The sequence below is a fragment of the Talpa occidentalis genome, unplaced genomic scaffold (assembly GCF_014898055.3).
Source record: "Talpa occidentalis isolate TD23 unplaced genomic scaffold, MPIMG_talOcc4v2.1 talOcc4.6, whole genome shotgun sequence".
Taxonomy (NCBI): domain Eukaryota; kingdom Metazoa; phylum Chordata; class Mammalia; order Eulipotyphla; family Talpidae; genus Talpa; species Talpa occidentalis.
This window is the reverse complement of record NW_023604972.1, coordinates 64945805-64966957: the sequence shown is the minus strand read 5'-3', so window position 1 is coordinate 64966957 and position 21153 is coordinate 64945805. Positions and strand designations below refer to the sequence as shown.

At 38.9% G+C, this 21153-nt stretch overlaps 1 protein-coding gene and 1 pseudogene across 2 annotated transcripts in view; both read left to right on the top strand.

The window, feature by feature from the left end:
* The first annotated feature begins 1181 nt into the window (after positions 1 to 1181).
* Positions 1182 to 21153, top strand: part of STPG2 (sperm tail PG-rich repeat containing 2) — a 422672-nt gene continuing 402700 nt past the window's right edge. For both annotated transcript variants that reach the window (XM_054688086.1, XM_054688085.1), the window contains exon 1: positions 1182 to 1605. In XM_054688086.1, coding sequence (XP_054544061.1) covers positions 1497 to 1605 — 109 coding nt within the window. In that variant the 5' untranslated portion in view covers positions 1182 to 1496. The remainder of the gene's footprint in view (positions 1606 to 21153) is intronic.
* On the top strand, positions 9830 to 10356 carry LOC119261122 (60S ribosomal protein L9-like; annotated as a pseudogene).

Here is a 21153-nt window from a genome sequence, read left to right as displayed (position 1 = left end):
AGAAAAGAGTAATTTAGGTCTTTGCAGATGGAAGAACAAGAAAAATATGAGACTCTACACTAGCACAACAGCAAGGGTGACCTGGACTTGAATTTGCTTTCTGGGTTTACATTCTTGTTTGCATCATGAAAAGATCACTATTCAAATCTAGTTTTTGGTAGAAAGAGTTTTCCAAAGTAACGCAACATTTGTTTTCTTATTTTATATTCCTCTTTTGTCACCCCATCAGGGACTTTCTTATGTCTTGGTATCCCCATAATCTAGCAGGGGAACCTTTGTCAGTGAGCATTTTTTTAAAATTTAAAATGAATTAATTTTTCAGGCAGCTTTTGAGTATACAAAATTATTTGCATACAGGACATTTTTACATATATGCAGCAATTAAACCACAATAAATGACCTCCAGAATTGAGCATGAAATTCTCTTCTATTAAAATAAATTTGTAGAAGGATCAATTTAAAGCATCGCTGTTCACTTTGGGCAAAGGCATGTGAAGGCAAGGTTTACCTTTAAGATGATTTGAATCTGGGTAGGATTCTTGGTGGGGGAAACATAAAATCAGCAGCCTGAAAAACTTTGAGGTTGATTGTAATACAGACTCAAGACCTTTGCAGAAGTTGGGATCCTTTTGACTAAGATTAAGAGATCCATTGGTTTAGTGAGAGGACCGGGCTTTCTCAGTGCCTTTGCTATGAACAGTAATGACTCACGGTGTTGTTGCCGTGTATTATTTAATAACAGATGCACCTTTCAGTAGCCCAGCACTTGCACTGTTTCCATGTGTGCTCCCCTCGTTCCCTTTTTATTATCAACAGCACCACCGGGGCTTCTCTTAAAACATTTTGGATTAGTCATGGGATATAGTCAGAAGTGCTTTTCTTCTGTGTATGGCAGTGCAGTTGTTGTATGTAGGAGGAGAGGAATCTAGGCTTCTCTTTTCCTTCCTTTCAGTTACATTTGCTCCCTAATTTCTTCTAATATGCTTTCTACAGCTTTTCTGAGTCCCTAAAACAGTTCGCTTTAAAGCTACAGTTCACGGAAAAAGAGCTCTAGAGCTAGGCCTAGACTTGCTTAACACGGGAGCGCTGGCTCGGAGACTGGGGAAGGTTACCTCTGGTACACCAGCCCGGAGGATTTGGCTGGGAGCACACTTCCACCTATCTCCGGAGACTTCCGGAGCGCAGCCAGCACCGGAAGCACAGTGGCAGGCGTCTCCTCCTTATAGTGTCCTTGGTGAGGGGAGATCTTGTGCTTCTGCTGTCGAAGTGATGATTGTTTGAAATACTTTACTTCTGCTGGAACTCTCTCACTTTACCAAGAGGGTAGAAATCGACCTGGGGGTAAACTGACACCAATGAACGGGTTGGGAGATAGCTCTTATGCTGGCGTTCTGCCGGGGTCTCCTCATACTGTTGTCTGCTTCCTTCTGCTCCACACCTACGCTACCAGCATTGTTTTAAATCCCTTTTAAACCTGCCCCACCACAGTTCCCATTATGTATGATCGGGCTCCTCGCCTGCTGAGATTGGCAGAAGGTGGTAGCACAGACGAGCATGTGGGTCCTGGATCTTACCAGGTACCTTTCCTGAAGAAGCAAGCAACAGGTAAGATGTAGGGAAAAGCAATCCTGTGATGGGCACCTCACCGTCAGTCTGTTCCTCCCCTGTGTGCATGTGGGGTAAGCATAACACCAACTTCCATCTTAATACCACTTCATAAGTAGAACCATGCATGAAGTAGGCAGAGAAAACACTTACTTTACAGATAATCTGTTATGAATAATTTGTCCCATTTCACTAAGGTCAGTAAGCATATGACTGGGCCTTTGGTTCTACAATGGTTGTCAACACCATACTTTTATTTGTGCAGATTTAATCTAGGATTTTGATTCCCTGGCTCTGCTGACTTGGCACTGTGTTCTCAAACATTGTGAACTTCTTACCAACTACTCTTTTCTTTGTTGTCTTGTCTGACTTACTTAGCTTTCCTACTATTAACCTAATCCTTCTTAGGTAGATGTTTCCAGGCTGGCCATACCCATGTTCTCTTTGAACACAATGAGATTCCTTTATCTCACATTCTGTAAAGACAAGCTATACTTTTACGAGAGGGCAGAGGAATGGATAATTAAAATTATTGTCTCTCCTCATTTGTTTGCAATTAGTGACTTAAGTGTTAGCAACTACTTCCAAGTTGTTTTCTAATCTCATGATTTTGCAGAGCTTAATACCAACCAAATTATATTTTTCTCCTCATTACCTTGCATTTACCCTATTTCTGCATTATGCATACATTTTAAAAATAATACCAAGATCCATGGCTCTGACTGACCAGATTGCAGTGTTATGTTGATTTAGATTCCTTTGGGTAGAATACAATTTTGTCATTTCTCATAGTTTTAATTTAATCTTGAATGTTACAGCTTTTCAACATCTAATATTGATACTAATGTTCTTGTAGCTTATATGTCATTTCGTAGAGTTGAATTGTTTTAAATATTAATTCTCTAATAACTTATTATAATAATAACTTGTTAAAACCACCCAAACTGATTATATCTAATGATACTTTTTAATCCTTATTTTATTTTCACACAACTCACCACTGTCTTTTAAGAAATAGTCCTTGCCCTGGTATATCACTTATTTCCTGGTCTTTCTCCAGTGATTGTCTGGAAACAGACCTAATATGCATTTGTTCAGTCATGAATCAGGGAATCATTTTTCCCTCTCTAATTTTTACTAGTCTGAACCGGTCATATCACTAGCACTCAGAAATCCAAACTCTGAATTAAGTGATTGTTTCCATAAAGGAAGCATTTTATTAGTGAGTGGCACCATGGCTGGAAGACAATAGAGTCAGTACTTAAAAATAGCTATCTCACTGAGGGCAAGTGTAGGAAGATTATGTGAGAACAAAGGAATGTGGGGCATGCAAAGGAAAGGAGTTTTTCTTCATTCTTAGGTGTGGGTGGGCAAGCACAATCACAAGACTATTGATGATATTTCTGTATTTGTTGCTCTCTTTCATGTTATCAATTTCAAATGACTCATGTGTTTTTCATGTGACGTTATTAGCATCCTCAGAAGGAACAGATTTATTTTGATAAGCATTGAGTAACCCATTATCAGGACCTTGTAGACTGTCGTACAATGGCTTTTCCAGAAGGGGTCATGTCATTATTCTTGGTTCAGGCACCACCAGACAGCCAATCCTTCATAGTCTTCTTGAAATGTTTTTGTTTTTCTGTACGGCTTTTAAATATTTATATACTTAGTTTACATTTTTTGCTTGATGCTTTTCTCTTGAGTACTTTCTCATTCTGTCCATTCTGTACTACTTTCCTAGTATTTTGAATCTGTTGACATCCAGAAGAAAATCTTTAGAGAAAGATATGATTTATGGCTCTAAGATTAGCTCTCCTGATCTTATGGCATTCAGCATTGTCAATTAGGTTTTTTGACATTGCTATCTGGGTAGTCTCTGGCATCTGAAGTGCACTGAGTGTGCAGAAGTGTACACAGTTATTTCACTTGTATAGTGTATGATGTAGCAAGAGCTGCTGTTGAGACTTTATATATTGTTTATGTGTTACTTTGAACTACATAAGAGGAGACGTCCTTAGGGTCTTAGATTTTCAAAAGAAAGATGCATATAATCTTTATTTCCAACCTTTCTTTCTTTCAGTTGCCACTATACTATTAAAATAGCCTGGTTGGTTAATCATCTGATGTATTGTACTCTCAGGATATTCTATATGCCTTAATTTGCAAACGTTGTTGCTTAGCTTTTTGCCATTTGAATGGGGTGCTTATTTTATGGCCAGGATTTGCAGCTTAGGGTACAGGACTGAGCTGCTCTGATTTTGAGTAGGAGAGGTAATGAATATTTCCATTCTAGATTAGTGAAGACTGTTTTTGATTTTCTAACGTATCTGAGAAGCAAGTTTATCTTATTTCATTAAAACAAATTTTCCTCAGTGACAACCAGCCTAGTTTAATATGAAAATAAAAAAACAAATCTTTTAATAATTTGAGTTACCGTTATTATTATGCTAAGGAGTATTTCATTGCGTTATGTGCTTGATTCATGTAGTAAATGGCATCCTGCATTACCTGTCTATAAATGGTCTATATTGGTTCTCTATTAGTTATCTAAATTGGGTGACAATGGGTTCTAAATGTATTCTTTCACAGATTCTGTCTTCAGTAGGGCAGCAGTTAGCTTTATCTGCCACAGAAACATGTACTGTCCATGCTTTCGTATTAATGCCTGTGTACTTATAATGACAATAATGATTTCAGGTGGTTAGCCAGTCAGAATTTAGGGGAGCCACATCAGTGAATACAATCTATCTTTACTTAAGTTTAAATAAGCAGTATGTATGTGATGACTTTCTATGTTGATGTCTGTGGAGATGGGTAACTGTTTCTAAGGCCTAGTTATTGATTTTATGTGAAGAGAGCACTTTTCTTTTGTGTGTGTATGTGTCAGTAGATATGGATGTAAAACATGCTCTTGAATTATGTGCAACCTACATTGTTTCTCAGAATGAACTGATTTTTATTGCTGCATTTCAATTTGCTTTATCTTCTTTTATTGGCAGTGCAAACATAATATATACCAATATGAACTTACTCATTTCTTCCTCTCTGATATTCTTAATTTCTTCTTTCTAGTTGACAGTTTGATTTATCATATAACCTCTCATGTCTCAAGTTAAGCTTTAAAAATAGTAATTTTTTTGAGGTGATGCTGGTTTATATCATTGTTGGTGCTTTGGGAATACAGGCGTCTCCCACTTTAGGTAATTGCCATAGTGCACCCACCACCAAAACACCCATGATCCACTGTCAGTCACTTGTGCTCCCTACACACATGTTCTCACCATTCCTCCTCCCCTGCCCCCTCTTCTTTCCTCAGCTCTATACTCAGTTTTCTAGGATTAGTTTCTAAGTTTGGACTTATCTGTTCCTTTGTTTAGTTTCTTTTTAAGTTCTACTTACAGAGTTCCACTTATAAATGACACCACCTGGTATTTATGTTTTTCCTTCTGACTTACTTTGCTTAGCATAATCCCTTCCAGCTCCATACATGTTACCAAGAATGACCAGTTTGTCATTTTTGATTTCTGAGAAGCATTCCATCGTATTTAAATACCACATCTTCTAGCTATACTAATCCATTTTGTGGCACTTAGGTTGTTTCATATTTTGGCTACTGTAACAGTGCTGCTATGAACATGGGAGTGCAAGGTCACTTAGAATTAGTGTTTTTGAGTTCTTTGGTTATATAACTACAAGTAAGATTCCTGGGTCATATAGGAGATACATATTTAATCTTTAGAGAACCCTCCATACTGTTTCCCACAAGGGTTGAGCCAGTGTAGTTTCCCATCAACAGTATAAGAAGGATCTTTTTTCTCCATATCCGCACAGCATATATTGAATCTGGTCTTTTAGATATGGGTCATTTTTACAGAAGTGTGGTGGTATCTCATTGTGGTTTTGGTGTGCATTTCCTTAATAGTAAGTGATGTTGGGCCTCCCTTGGTGGCGCAGGTGGTTGAGCGCCGTGCTGTGAAGCTGTCCATAGCCTCTGCAGTGCAGGTTCAATCCTGGCCAGCCTGCGAAGGTCCCACATGGCACAGCCGACCTCTCCTGTCTCGCCTGCTGCTCCCCTCAGCAATGTATTTCATCGGTCTGCCTCTTCTGTTCCTTGCTCTGTCTCTGGTGAATCCTCTCACCCTTCCATGCAATCTGGCATACCCCAGTTCTTGTATAAAAAAAAAAAAAAAAAGTGATGTTGACTATTTTTGGCATGCTTTTTGAGCATCTGGTTGTCTCCTTGAAGATGTGTGTATTAAGTGCTTCTGCTCATGTTTTGATTGGGTTATTTGTTTTATTTCTATTGAATTATGTGAGTTGATACCCTGGTTTGTGTCATAGCTTTGGGAGAGGATTTTCACCATTGAGAATGATGATAGCTGTGTGTTTGTTATATACACCTTTTATTATTTTAAGATATGTTTCATTTATTTTAGTGTTTTCATCATGAAAGGATGCTGGATCATATCAAATGTTTTTTTTTTTTTTTAAAGATTTATTTATTTATTTGTACAAGCACTGGGTACAGTTAGAAGCGCGGGAGGGTGAGAGAATTCACCAGAGCCAGAGCGGGGAACAGAACAGGCAGAATGATGAAATACACTGCTGAGGGGAGCAGCGGGTGGCAGGAGAGTTCTGCGCACCATGTGGGACCCTCGCCGGTGGCCGGAGATCGAACCAGCGCTGCAAAGGCTGCGGGCAACTTTGCAGCCCAGCGCTCAAAGGCTGTGCCACCAGGGGAGGCCCTCAAATGGTTTTTAAGCATTTTTTGATATGCTCATATGCTTTTGATTTTTCTCTTTGTTGATGTGTGAATTATGTAGATTGATTTTCACATGTTGAACCATTCTTGGGTTCCTGGTATGAATCCCACTTCGGCATGATGTATAATCCTTATAATGCATTGTTGGATTTGGTTTGCTAAGATTTCACTGAGGATTTTGCATCTTGTTCATTAGGGGGGTTGCTGTATAGTTTTCTTTCTTTTACCTTTGCTGGCAGAGTCTCATGGGAGGTCATGAGGCCTCTGGTTACTCTGGCACCTTTCTCAGTATGGGTCCTGGTCTTACCAGTCTTGGCAGGCATTTTGGACACGTCATGAGAGATTCTGAGGTCTCTGGCAGCTCTAAAACCTCCCTATGTCTAGGGACTCACTAGTTGGGATTGGTGCTAGTGGGTCTGACAGGAGGTCTCAAGGTGGATGGCCACTCTGGTTTGTTCCCTAGTGTGGGTCCAAGATCTACTGGAATGGGGAAGGCACTGGCAGGGTCTTACATGGGTTTTGCTTTTTTGTCCAATCTGACAATAGAGGGTATTTAGAGCTTTTCATTAATTTAAATATCAATATTGTGTTTAAATTTCCTATTTTGCTATTTGATTTTATTTCAGCTGTTTTTTGTTTCTTCTGTCTTCTTTCCCTTCTATTTTTGAATGAATTGTTTTTAAAAAAAAGGATTTTGTTTTTAATCTCCATTATTGACTTACTAGCTACATTTCTTTGTTTCATTTTTTTAGTGGTTAATATAAGGTTTACAATATACATTTCTGTCACAGTAATTTACCTTCAAATAACATTGTATCACTTCACATATATGACACTTTTAAGAATATGCTTCCATTTCCCCCATCTCAACCTTTGTACCACTGTGGCCATACATTTTACTTCTACATATGCTGTGATGCCAAAATAAATTAAAATTATCTTTGCTTAAACAGACAGTTAAGATTGAGAAAAAATATTTTATTAACCCATTTAAATTTATTGTTAGCTCACTCAGTGTATTTCTCATTCCAGACATATCTTTCTTTTATCCCCTTATCATATTCAACTTTTGTCTGCCTTTAATACATACAAAGAATTTTTACAATAGCTACTCAAATGTTCTTGTGTTCTAATTCCATCTTTTTATGGAATGATTTTCTGGAAGTTTGAATATTCACTATATAGCTTGGTTTATATATACATAAGTGTGTGCTTTAAGTGATATCTGTATCCTGATCTCCAGAAATTCCTACTAGTCCCAAGAGTCCAGCAGACCCATTCCTAGAACAAATCCTAAAACAAATACTGGGTAAAAAAATACAAAATTGTCAAGCAAGCCTTCCACAGAACAATACACCAGAGAAAGAAGGTCAGTCCCCAGAATACAACAACACTTCCAAGTAACAACACAACACTTATTTGGAAAAAATTTTACCTTGTCAGATGAAGAATTCAAAATTGCCATAATGCACAAAAATAAAAAAAAATTGAAAAACAGATAAGAGTCATATAACAAGATGCAGAAAAGGAAAATAATGCTATGGGAATATAATCAACAAACAAGACTGAGAATTGAACTTTAAGAAAATAAAGGAACTGCAGGATGTTAAAAGAACAATGGAGGAGTTAAACAATTTTAAGGAAAAGCCATAAAAATATAGTAGAGAATATTGAAGAATGAATCAGTAATTTTGAAGACACAGATACAAAGATACAAGGAAGAAAAAGAAAGGCAAAGGAAAAAGAATGAAGAAACATTGAGAATTATCTGACTCCATGAAAAGAAGTATAAGGAGTGAGAGAGGAGACCTGAAAAGTTGTTCAAGGAAGTAATTGAAAAAAAAATCCCAAACTTGAAGTATGAGATGAATATAGACAAATTAGAGGCTAGAAGGACAACAGCCTATTAAAATGAAAGGAAAGGGACTCCCTGATGGTGTAGGGGTTAAAGACAGTGCTTTCAGGCTGTCCCCAGCCACTGCAGCATGAGAGTTTGATCCCCTACTGGCCAGGAGCAGCCCACATGGTGCAGCAGACCTCTCCTGCCTCACCTGCTGCTCCTTTCAGCAGTGTGTTTCAGTAGATCTGCCTGTTCCTTTCCCCACTCTGTCTGGTGGGTCCTCTCACCTCCCACACCTGGCTTACACCCCAGTTCTTGTATGCATAAATAAATAAATCTTTAAAAAGAATAAAAGAAAAGGAAAACTGCAGCAAGATACATAGTAGTAATGTTTCCAAGAATCCAAGAAAAAAGAAAAAAATACTGAGGGACAAAGGAGATCACCTATAAAAGAATATGGAATAGGGTAACATCAGACTGCTCTGAAGCAACACTATGGGCAAAAAAAGAATGGAGTGAATATTCAAAAAACGCCAAGAGAAAAATTAAAAAAAAAAAGCCAATCAAGGATACTCCATCTTGCAAAGCTTTCCTTCCAATATGAGGGGATAGTAAGGGCTTTCTCAAGCAAAAGCTTTGGGAATACACGACAACTAACCCCCTCTACAGCTAATATTACAAGAAACCTTAGAATATGAACAGGGAAATAGAACTGAACGAGGAATTAAATAGAACTATAAAATTACGAACAAAATGTCAGTAACAGACTTCCACACATTCACACATTCACTCTACACATTAATTGACTAAACTCCCCAATAAAAAAAGTTGTAGGTTGGATTTGGAAATAGAATCCATCCTTTTGCTGTCTCATGTAACATACTTTTGTTCCAGAGATAAACATAGACTGAAAGTAAAGGTTTGGAAAATAATTCTACAAGCAGATCGTGTCCAAGAGAATGACATAAAAGAAATCCAAATTGGGAAAAAAGTGAGTTATCATTATTTGCAGATGATAAAATATATGTAGAGAAAACCCTAAAAAAATCAATGGAAAAACTTATCCAAACAATAAGTCTGTAAAGTAGCAAGTTACAAAGCCAATACACAGAATTCAGTAGCCTTCCTGTATGCAAACAATCAGTCAGAAGTAGAAAAAAAATCAAGAAAATCATCCCATTTAAAACTATACCAGAGGGCCTCCCCGGTGGCGCAGCGGTTGAGCGCTGGGTTGCGAAGCTGCCCATGGCCTCCGCGGTGCCGGTTCGATCCCCGGCTGCTCCCCGGCCACCGGAGGAGGGTCCACATGGCGCGCAGACCTCTCCTGCCGCCCGCTGGTCCCCTCAGCAGTGTACTTCGGTCCTTCTGCCTGTTCTGCTCCCCGCTCTGGCTCCGGTGAATTCTCTCACCCTCCTGCGCTTCTGACTGTACCCAGTGCATGTATAAACAAAAACAAACAAACAAATAAATAAATAAATAAAACATGCCTCTATTAAAAAAAAAATAAATAAAACTGTACCAGAACATTTAAATAATGGAATAAATCTAACAAAGGAGGTTAAATTCCTATGTAAGGAAAACTATAAAACACTGCTACTTTTGCCACATCTACTGCAAGAATGAAGACCATTCTCATCAATCAGACTGTTGATATTCCAGAAAATGTCAACATCTCCCTGAAGGGTTGCACTGTTATTGTGAAGGGCCCCAGAGGCACCCTTCTTGGAAAGTAAAAGAAGTGGCTGTAGGTTGACAATTGGTGGGGAAATAGAAAGGACCTGGCTACTGTTCACACTATCTGTGACATGATCAAGGGTGTTACTTGGGCTCTCCTTAAAAGATGAGGTCTGTGTGTGCTCACTTTCCTATCAACATTGTTATTCAGGAGAATTGGGTCTCTTTTTGAAATCTGAAATTTCTTGGTGAGAAATACATTCGCAGGGTTTGGAAGAGACAAGGCATTGCGTGTTCAGTGTCACATGCCCAGAAAGATGAGTTAACTCTTGAAGGAAACGACGTTGAACTTGTATCAAATTCAGCTGCTTTGATTCAGCAAGTCACCACAGTTAAAAACAAATGTATTAGGAAATTGTTGGATAGTATCTATGTTTCTGAAAAAGGAATAGTTCAGCAGCCTGATGAATAAGATTTAAATTGTCTAGCTGCAGAACAGCAAGATACTGGATGATTTCTTAGAACTATTTGTGATACAAATTTAAAATGCAATAATAACAGTCATCATTGACTTGTGGCTTTTTGTTTTTTAAAGGTGATTAGTATTTCAAACTTTTCAGGAAATAAACAGTTGAAAAGTCAGTTCTAGTATGCTAAGAAAAGTAACAAGACACAGTTTTACCTAAGGACTTTACAGAGAAAGGGCTTGAATCTGATTTCTAAAGGAATATCAAGGGGAATATAATAACAGGCAAGGGGAATATAGTAACAATGTCAGATGACTTGAAGGTGTTCATTGGATATAGAATTTTGGGAAGGTCTGTAATTTTGTAGAGAAATAATTTGAATGTTGTGAGGCAAGTATGCTTCCTTCACTTCTCTATAACAGTAACTTTTTGTGAAAAGGCAACTGAGAAATAGAATAGAGTTATGGTAAGAGTTGGAATATTGAGTTCATGATAAAGATGGTTTCAGTGCTACAGGATCCTCTCAATCTTAAATCTTTTTTTTTTATTTATTTATTTGTTTGTTTGTTTGTTTGTTTTGCTTATACATGCACTGGGTACAGTCAGAAGCATGGGAGGGTGAGAGAATTCACCAGAGCCAGAGCAGGGAACAGAGCAGGCAGAAGGACCGAAGTACACTGCTGAGGGGAGCAGCGGGCGGCAGGAGAGGTCTGCGCGCCATGTGGGACCCTCCTCCAATGGCCGGGGAGCAGCCGGGGATCGAACCGGCGCTGCAGAGGCTGCGGGCAGCTTCGCAACCCAGCGCTCAACCGCTGCGCCCCCGGGGAGGCCCTCAATCTTAAATCTTTGACTGACTTGCTTTAGCCATTTTTTCCAATATCCTAGTCCCCCATAATTTTAAATGAAGCAAGAAAAAATAAAGAGATAACAATCACTTGGAACATGTATGTTTTAGTGCGACCTTAGGCCAAATAAATCTTTGGTTTGATAATGGTTAAATATTTGTTATGTAAATTAAACACTTCTGGTGTTTAACAAAAATATTGCTAAAAAAAAAAATAGAAGACACAAAGAAATGGAAAGTCATTCCCTGCTCATGCATTGGAAGAATCATCATGATCAAAATGGCCATCTTACACAAAGCGATTTACAGATTCATTGCAATTCCAATAAAAATCTCAACGACATTCTCAAGGAAATGTAACAAATACTGGTGAAATTCCTAAAGAATCACAAAAAAAAAAAACCTGAATAGACAAAACCTTCTTGACTCAAAATGGGAACAATGGAGGTATTACTCTCACAGACTTCGAACTATACATAATATTAAAAACACAGTGTGGTACGGAACAAAAACAGACATACAGACCAATGAAATCAAATCAAAAGCCCAGGAATAAAGTCAAATAAAGTAGTAATAGATTACTTGTAGTCAAGTAATCTATGACAAAGGAACAAAAATAAAGTGCAGGGCCTCCCCGGTGGCGCAGCGGTTGAGCGCTGGGTTGCCAAGCTGTCCGCAGCCTCTGCAGCGCCAGTTCGATCCCCAGTCGCCGGGCGAGGGTCCCACATGGCACGCAGACCTCTCCTGCCACCCGCTGCTCCCCTCAGCAGTGTATTTCGTCAGTCTGTCTGCTCTGCTCTCCCCTCTGGCTCTGGTGAATTCTCTCACCCTCCCCCGCTTCTGACTGTACCCAGTGCTTGTATAAATAAAAAATAAAAAAAGTAAAAAGGAAAGTCTCTTTAATAAATGGTGCTGGGAAAACTGTAATGCCATGATGCACAGGAAGGAAACTAGACTAGTATATTGCACCATGCACAAAAATCAACTCAAAATGAAAAAAGTAATTGAACATAATATCTTTGAGGCCTCATTTCCAGAAGCTAGGAAAAGAAAAATAAACAGCTGAGACTACATCAAACTAAAAAGCTTCTGTATAGCAAACGTTGCAACAAAAAGATGCAGAGATATCCTACTGAGTGGGAGAAAATATTTGCATACCATACATCGGATTAAGGTACTGATATCAAAGAACTTACACAACTCAATAACAAAGCAAACAACTCAATCAACAAATGGGCAGAGGAATTAAAAAGACACTTCTCCAAAGAAGAAATGCAAATGGCCAACAGGCATATGAAAAAATGTTCAACCTCTCTTATTACCAGGGAAATGCAAATCGAAACCACAATGAGATACCACCTCGCACATGTGATAATAACCTTTATTTTAAAAACCTAGAAGTGACAATTCTTGGTGAGGATGTGGTGAGAAAGGAACACTCTCACACTGCTGGTGGAAATGCAAATTGGTCCATTCACTATGGAAAGCTGTGTGGAGGTTCCTCAAAACACTAAAAATGGACCTACCATATTACCCTGTGATTCCACTCCAAGGAATCTACCCAAAGAACACGAAAGGAAACCTGCACTCCTCTGTTTATGGCAGTACTATTTACAATAGCTGAGATTTTGAAACACCCCAAATGCCCCAAAGAAGAAGAATGGATCAAGAAATTGTGGTATATATACACAGTGGAATAATACTTGTGATCAAAAAAGATAAACTCATGCCATTTGCTGCAGCATGGGTGGAGCTGGAAAGTATTATGCCAAAGGAAATGAGTCAGGAGGAAAAAGATGAATAATGAATGGTTTCACTTATATGCAGAATGTAGACAACCCAAACAAAGTGTCTGCATAAAAAAAGACAAAAGTTACAAGCTGACCATAAACCTCAGGCTTATAACAGGGGAGAGGGAGGTAGAGGGTCAAAATAGGGGAGGGACAAGTACAAGGGACTGTAATAATCACTAGTGCTATTGTGGTGGGATAACTACAGGTACCACTTTGGGTGGGAGACATCAAATACTATCCAAAAATTAACAAAGATGTAAGAAAATAAATAAATAAAATGTTAAAAGAAGGGCATTATTAATTACTTGTTGTAAAATTACTTTGAATCATTTCCATCTAGTGTATTGTACAATTTTATATATATTGTTATTTATAATACATGATATTCTAAGTGAAACAGTGATCTTTGGGAATGACAATATTTCATCAATTAAATATAACTGACATCTCAGTCCAATCAAATATCATTAGAAAAAAATTAATTATTATTTTTAAATTATTTTTCCATTGTTTAGCATAACCAGTTCAGTAGTTTCCAAATGTATTTGATATAAGTAATGTTTAATTTTACATCAGAAATATTAAAATATAGCAACTTATAGCCAATAGTTTGGAGAAGTTTTTTTTGTGTACTGTAGTAATTTTGTTTTTTAAATATATTTTTAATTAATGAAGAACCATCAGTTTACCTTTGGTAGTATTTTGACAGTGTAGGATTTCTCCTCTCAGGTATGGCCATTTAGCTCTACCACCCCAGATCCTTGTGCTTCCTTCTTCCCCATCCATTCTTACCACTCAGTCCCTCAGTCTTCACCTCCCCTCTTAGATTACTCAGATCTGTGCTCAGTTTTCAAGGGTTGGCTTTAAAGTTTGTCTTAGTTTGACCCCTTTTTCTTTTCTCTATAGTTCACATAACAGTGGCACATCCTGTATTTATCTTTCTCCTTCTGGCTTAATACACTTAGAATAACTCCTTCCAGCTCTATCCATGTTGCTGCAGCTACAAATGGCACGAGTTTATCTTTTTAATTGCTGAGTAGTAGTCCATTGTGTATATATACCAAATCTTTTAATTTTTTTTTTTGTGTGTAGAAGACCTGAGGTGTAGGCCAGAGTGGCAGGGGGTGAAGGAATTCACCAGAGACAGACTGGGGAGCAGAATAGACATTCACTGAAATACACAGCTAAGGAGAATAGCGGGCCAGACAGCAAAGGTCTGCTAAGCCAGATGTGGGTTAGTTCCCTGGCCAGGGATTGAAATCAGGTCATAGCACTGAAAGCACTGAGACCAAATTTTCTTTACACTTACCTGGTTTTTGGTATTAAAGTTTTCTTTCATATCTTGGTTATTATAAAGAGCACTGCCACAAACATAGGAATGCAAGGTTCCTTTTAAATCAATGTTTTTTTTTTTGTTGTTTGTTTTGTTTTGTTTTGTTTTGTTCTTTGAGTGGATACCTAGGAGTGGAATTGCTGGGTTGTATGGTAGATCCATTTTTTAGTCTTTTGAGTTATGTTCCCAGTGCATTACACGGGCATGGACCAGTCTACATTCCTCCCAACAGTATATGAGTGTTCTGTTTTCTTCACACATTCTCCAGTCCTTGTTTCTGTTTTTCATTATATGGGCCTTTATCACAGGCCCATTCTCACAGATGGTAATTTATTGTAGTTTTGACTTTCAGTTTCCTGATGACAAGTGAAGTTGAACATTTTCTCATATGCCTGTGGCCATTTTCACTTATTCTTGAGATAAGTGTCTATTTAGCTCTTGTGTCCATTGTTTTCATGGGATTGTTTAATTTGTTGAGTTGTGTGTGTTCTTTGTGGATATTTGCTATCAGCCCCTTATCAGATTTGTGGTAGGCAAACATATTCTCCCATTCAGTGTGGTGTCTATTCTTATTATTATTTCTTTTACTGTACCAGAAGCTTTATTTTGTTATAGTCCAAGCTCATTATGTTTTCCTTGCTTCCGTAGGCAAATCTTCAAAAGTGTTTCTGAGGTATTTGTCATGGAGTGTTTTGTCTGTATTTTTTTTCCTACACATTTTATGATTTTAGGTCTTACATGCAAATCTTTCATCCATGTTCAGTTAATTATTTTGTGCATGATTTGAGGAAGTAGTCTAATTTCATTCTTTTGCACGTAGCAGTTCAGTATTCATAGCATCAGTGTTTATTCTTTGGTCCCTTGTGATTTTGTTTCTGAGCTCTCAATTCTATTTTATTGGTCTCTGTGTGTGTTTTGTTCCTGTACCATCCTGTTTCAATTATTATGCCTTTGTCTTATAGTTTGAAACCTGGAAGTATAATACTCCCAGCCTTCCCCTTTTCAGTTAGGAGAACTTTGGGTATTTGGAATCTTATGTGATTCCATGAATTTCAGAAATATATTTTTATTTCTTTGAGGAATGCCATTAAGATTTTTATTGGAATTCCAATGAATCTGTAAATTGCTTTGGGTATGGTGGCCATTTTTATAATGTTGACTCTTCCAATCCACAACTAGGGAATATCTTTTCATTTCTTTATGTGTCTATTTCTTTCAACAATGTTTTATAATTTCATTGTATAGCTGCTTTACCTCCATTGTTAGGTTTATTCCCAGGTATTTTTTTTTTTGGTACCATTGTAAATTGGATGATATCTTAATTTCTTTTCCTTAAGGTTGATTTTTTTAAAGATTTATTTATTTATACAAGCATGGGGGTAAAGGCCGGAGGTGTGGGAGGGTGAGAGAATTCACCAGAGAAAGAGTAGGGAGCAGAACAGGCAGACGGACCAAAGACACTGTTGAGGGGAGCGGGCAAGACAGGAGAGTTCTGTGGTGCCATGTGAGTATCTCCCTGGCTGGCTGGGAAACAAACCCATGCTGCAGAGGCTGTGAACAGCTGTGCCACCAGGGAGGCCCTCTTCAGGTTGATTTTTTACATAAGGGATGGCATCTGATTTTTATGTCTTGAGTTTATAACCTGCTTCTTTACTGAACTGGTGTATTGTTTTTATTAATTTATCCATGGATTTTTAGTGTTTATATATTATCATATCATTTGCAAAGTATGATACTTAATTTCTTCTTTCTCCATTCGATTCCTTTATGTTTGTTTCTTGCCAAATTGCCCTAGTTAAGACTTCCAGTATTATGTTGACTAGTAGTGTTGAGAATGATCATGCTTGTCTTGTATGGGATCTTAGTGCAAAGTGTTCCTGTTTGTCTCCATTAAGAATTATGTTAGGGCCTCCCCAGGTGGTACAGGCAGTTGAGCACTGCACTGGGAAGCTGTCCACAGCCTCTGCAGTGCTGGTTCGATCCCCGGCCGCAGGCGAGGGTCCCAAGGGCCCAGCAGGCCTCTCCTGTTGCACCCGCTGCTACCCTCAGCAGTGTATTTCAGTCTCTCTGTCTGTTCTATTCCCCACTCTGCCTCTGGTGAATCCTCTCACCCCCCACACATCTAGCCTGTACCCCGGTTCTTGTATAAATAAATAAACAAATCTTTAAAAAAAAGAATCATGTTAGTTGTCGATTTGTTATATATGATGTTATAATGTTGAAGTATGTTTCTTTCATCCCAAGTTTTTCAAGAGCATCATCATAAATGGCCATTAAACTTTATCAAATACTTTTTTGGCATCTTTGATATGATCATGTGATATTTATTTTTCTTTTGTTGAAGTGATGAATTATATTGACTGATTTTCAGATATTGAAATAAATATAATGCTGTTTATTATTAGAACAAAAATGATTCTTATATGGGGGGGCAGATCAATATGGCGGAAAGGAAACTCTGCGAGTAAGATCTCCCATTAAAAAAAAAAGTTAATAGGGAGGAAAAGAGGCAGGTCCCAGTGAGAACTGGGACAAGGAAGATAAACAGACGACTCCAGCAAACTACCCGAAGAAGAAAGTTGCCATAAAAGAGGACTAGAAGGGAGGAAAGCTCAGAACCCTACTACCCTCCCCCACCACAAAGTCGGCACTCTCCAACCAACAGAAAGGAGGAAAAAAACCAAAAAAACTAAAACAACCAACAAGAACAAACTACACATCCAGCAGGACTGTGAGTGGAAAGGAACTATTTTAGCCACAAAACCCCGTGAACTGGAGCTGTGGAGAACCCTGCATGATTTGCAGTGGAGGTGAGCAAACTGCTCCAGGCGCCATTAGAGAAAAACAAAGACTCCTGGAGACCTACAAACAGCCCCAGGCCAGCCGGTAAGCTTGTGTGCACACGGGAGCTGGGTGCAAAAGGCTCCATTTCTGCGGACACTGAACTGGGCTACAGCCCATGTCCTGGACCTGAGGGCTTTGGAACTGAGACCCGGGGCACGAAATTCGCGGTGTGGGTTCCCCACGACGGTGGGGTACAAGGCAGACACAGCACCCCTATCCCACGGGGTAAAAAAAACAGCTCCCCAAGGACACTAGTAGAGATCTCTGGCGCTACCTAGCGAGCAGAAAAAAAAATCACCAACACCCCATAGAACAGGGACCTTTCTTCAGTAAAGACTGCTTGAACCCAGCAGAAGGCTCCCGGAGGAGCCAGTGGTGAACTGGGAAGTTTGCCCACGCCAGGCCCCTTCTGCCCAGCAGTCCCAGCCCAGAGGGGGAGCAGGCACCCACGGCTGGAGCAGACCAGGCGTGCAGAAGCGTGTGCCTGAGACCGTGCGCGCAGGAAGTGGGTCCCACATCACCATTTTAGAACAGGGATATTTCTTCATAAAGACTGCCTGAAACCAGCAGAAGGCTCACTGAGGAGCCAGAGGTGACCTGGGAAGTTCGCCCATGCCAGACCCCTTCTGGCCTGCAGTCCCAGCCCAGAGTGCGAGCAGGAACCCACCGCCGGTGCAGACCGGGCGTGCAGGGAGTGCATCCTGCATTGTCATTTTAGAACAGGGACATTTCTTCAGTAAAGACTGCTTGAAACTAGCAGTAGGCTCCCAGAGGAGCCAGAGGTGAGCTGGGAAGTTCATCCACGCCAGGAGGCCCCTTCTGACCTGCAGTACGAGCACAAAGCAGGAGCGAGAATCCACTGCCGGGACAGAACAGGCACGCAGGGAGTGCGTCCCGCATTGCCATTTTAGAACAGGGACATTTCTTCAGTAAAGACTGCCTGAAATGAACAGAAGTCTCCCGGAGGAGCCAGAGGTGAGCTGGGAAGTTCGCCCATGCCAGGCCCCTTCTGGCCTGCAGTCCGAGCCCACCGCCAGGGCAGACCAGGCGCACAGGGGAGCGTGTCCCCGCATCGGCATTTTAGAACAGCGACCTTTCTTCAGTAAAGACTCCCGGAGGAGCCATAGGGGAGTGGAGAAGTTCACCCAAGACGGTAGTCAGTTCCAGCAACACAGTGTCCCAATGCATACGGGAAATTAGAAAACAGATAGTAGGGAGTAGAAGAACCACACGCAACCCAGAAACTCCTCAGGAAAAAAGCACACCAAAAAAAGAAAACCACCCCCCAGATTGCAACAACGGTAACTTGGAAGAGCTTCTGAGCCTTCCAGAAAGAGAATTTAAAATTGCCATGATTAAAAAACTGACAGAAGTCATAAAGGAAAACAATGATAAGGGAAAAATAATCAATGATCAGAAGAATGAAATTGAGTCCCTAAAGAGGGAAGTAAAAGAAATGCAGGAGATCAAAGAATTAATGGAGGCACTAAAGAACTCTGGGAAAAACAATGAAAGCAGAATAGATGAAATGGAAAATGAATAAGTACTCTTGAAGACACAATAATAAAAAGAACAAATGCAGAAAAGGAAAGAGAAGTATGAAGGAAAAAGACCGAAGAAAGACTTTGGGAACTATCTGACTCCATGAGGAAAGAAAATATAAGAGTTATAGGAATCCCAGAAGGAGAGGAGAGAGATATAGAAACAGAGAAAATATTCAAAGAAATAATTGAAGAGAATTTCCCGAACCTGAAGAAGGAGCTGAAAATTGATATACAAGAAGCAAGAAGAACACCAAACTTCCATGATGAAAGGAAAAACACAGCAAGACACATAATAGTAAAGCTCCCAAAATCCAAGACAAGGAAAAAACAATGAAGCTGACAAGAGGGAAGAAACAGATAACATTCAAAGGAAAACCAATCAGGCTGACATCAGACTTCTCCGAAGAAACACTATGGGCAAGGAGAGAGTGGAGGGACATAGTCAACAGACTTGAAGAAAACAGATGTCAACCATGAATACTCTATTCCACAAAGTTATTAAAAGAATAAATAAATAAAATCAAAGAAAAGACAAACACAATGGCAAATACAGATGTTAACATATCAATATTAACTCCAAATGTAAATGGAATAAACTCTTCAATAAAAAGACACAGAGTCGCAGGCTGGATTAAGAAATAAAACCCAACCTTTTGCTATCTCCAGGAAACACATTTAGCTACAAAAGATAAAAATAAACTCAAAGTTAAAGGATGGAAAACAATCCTACAAGCAAATGGACCAAAAAAGAAAGCAGGGACAGCTATGCTTATATCAGATAAAAAAGATTTCAAACTCAAAAAGATAAAAAGAGACCCCAATGGTCACTACATTATGATCAAGGGGACAATATTTCAAGAAGAAATAACACTCACCAAACGAAGGAGCACCAAAGTATATCAGACAACTGTTGTCATCTCTGAAAACAGACATCATAGAAAATACATACGTAGTGGGAGACTTCAACATACCACTATCAACAATGGATAGATCAACGAGACAAAAAATAAGAAAAGACACTAAAGCTCTAAATAAGGATCTAGAGCAATTGGGCTTAACAGACATCTATAGAACACTAAACTCCAAAAAGACGGAGTACACATTTTTCTCAAGCGCACACGGATCATTCTCCAGGATCGATCACATACTGGGACACAAGACAAACATCAACAGATACACCAAGATTGAAATCATACCAACCATCTTTTCTGACCATGGAGGCATCAAACTAGAAATAAACCATAAAAAATGGCCAGGAACTCTCCTACCTCATGGAGATTGAAAACCACGTACTGGAAGACCACCGGACTAATGAGGAGATCAAAGAAGAAATTGGAAAATTCTTTGAATTCAATGACAATGAGGACACCAATTTCCTAAATGTGTGGGATGCAGCAAAAGCAGTAATAGGAGGAAAATATATAGCAGTAGAGGCTCACATCAAAAAAATGAAAGAATTCAAAGAAACAACCTAATCTCGAAGCTCAAAGATCTAGAAAAAGAACAACCAAAAAAACCCAAAACTAGTAGAAGAAAAGAAATAATAAAACCAAAGCAGAAATAAATGAAATTGAAACTCAAAAAAACAATCCAAAAGATCAATGAAACCAAGAGCTGGTTCTTCGAAAAAATCAATAAAATAGACAAAACCCTAGCTAGGCTCACAAAGGAAAAAAGGGAGAAAGCACAAATAAGCAGGATCATAAATGAAAGAGGAGAAATCACAACAGACACTGCAGAAATCAAAAGAATAATCAGTAACTACTATGAACAGTTATATGGAAACAATTTCAACAATCTAGATGAGATGGACAAATTCCTACAACTCTACAATCACCCAAAGCTAGATAAAGAAGAAATAGAACACCTTAACAGACCAATGACAAGCACCAAAATTGAAATGGTAATCAAAAACCTCCCCAAAAACAAAAGCCCAGGACCTGATGGATTTACAAATGAATTCTACCAAGCATTCAGAGACGAATTAGTGTCTATCCTTCACAAACTCTTCCAAAAAATTGAGAAGGAAGGGACAATACCAAACATGTTCTGTGAAGCCAACATTACACTAATAACAAAACCAAACAAGGGCAACACAAATAAGGAAAACTACAGGCCAATCTCCCTAATAAACACTGATGCAAAAATCCTCAATAAATTTTTAGCTATCAGAATCCAACAATGTATCCATAAGATAATTTACCACGACCAAGTAGGATCATGCCAGGGACACAAGGATGGTTCAACATCTGAAAATCAATCAATGGTATCCAACACATCAACAAAAAGAAATATAAAAACCATATGATAAATCAATAGATGCTGAGAAAGCTTTTGACAAAGTGCAACACCCATTCATGATAAAAGCCCTTGAAATTCTTGAGATACAAGGAACATACTTCAACATCATAAAGGCCATATGTGACAAGCCAACAGCCAGTATC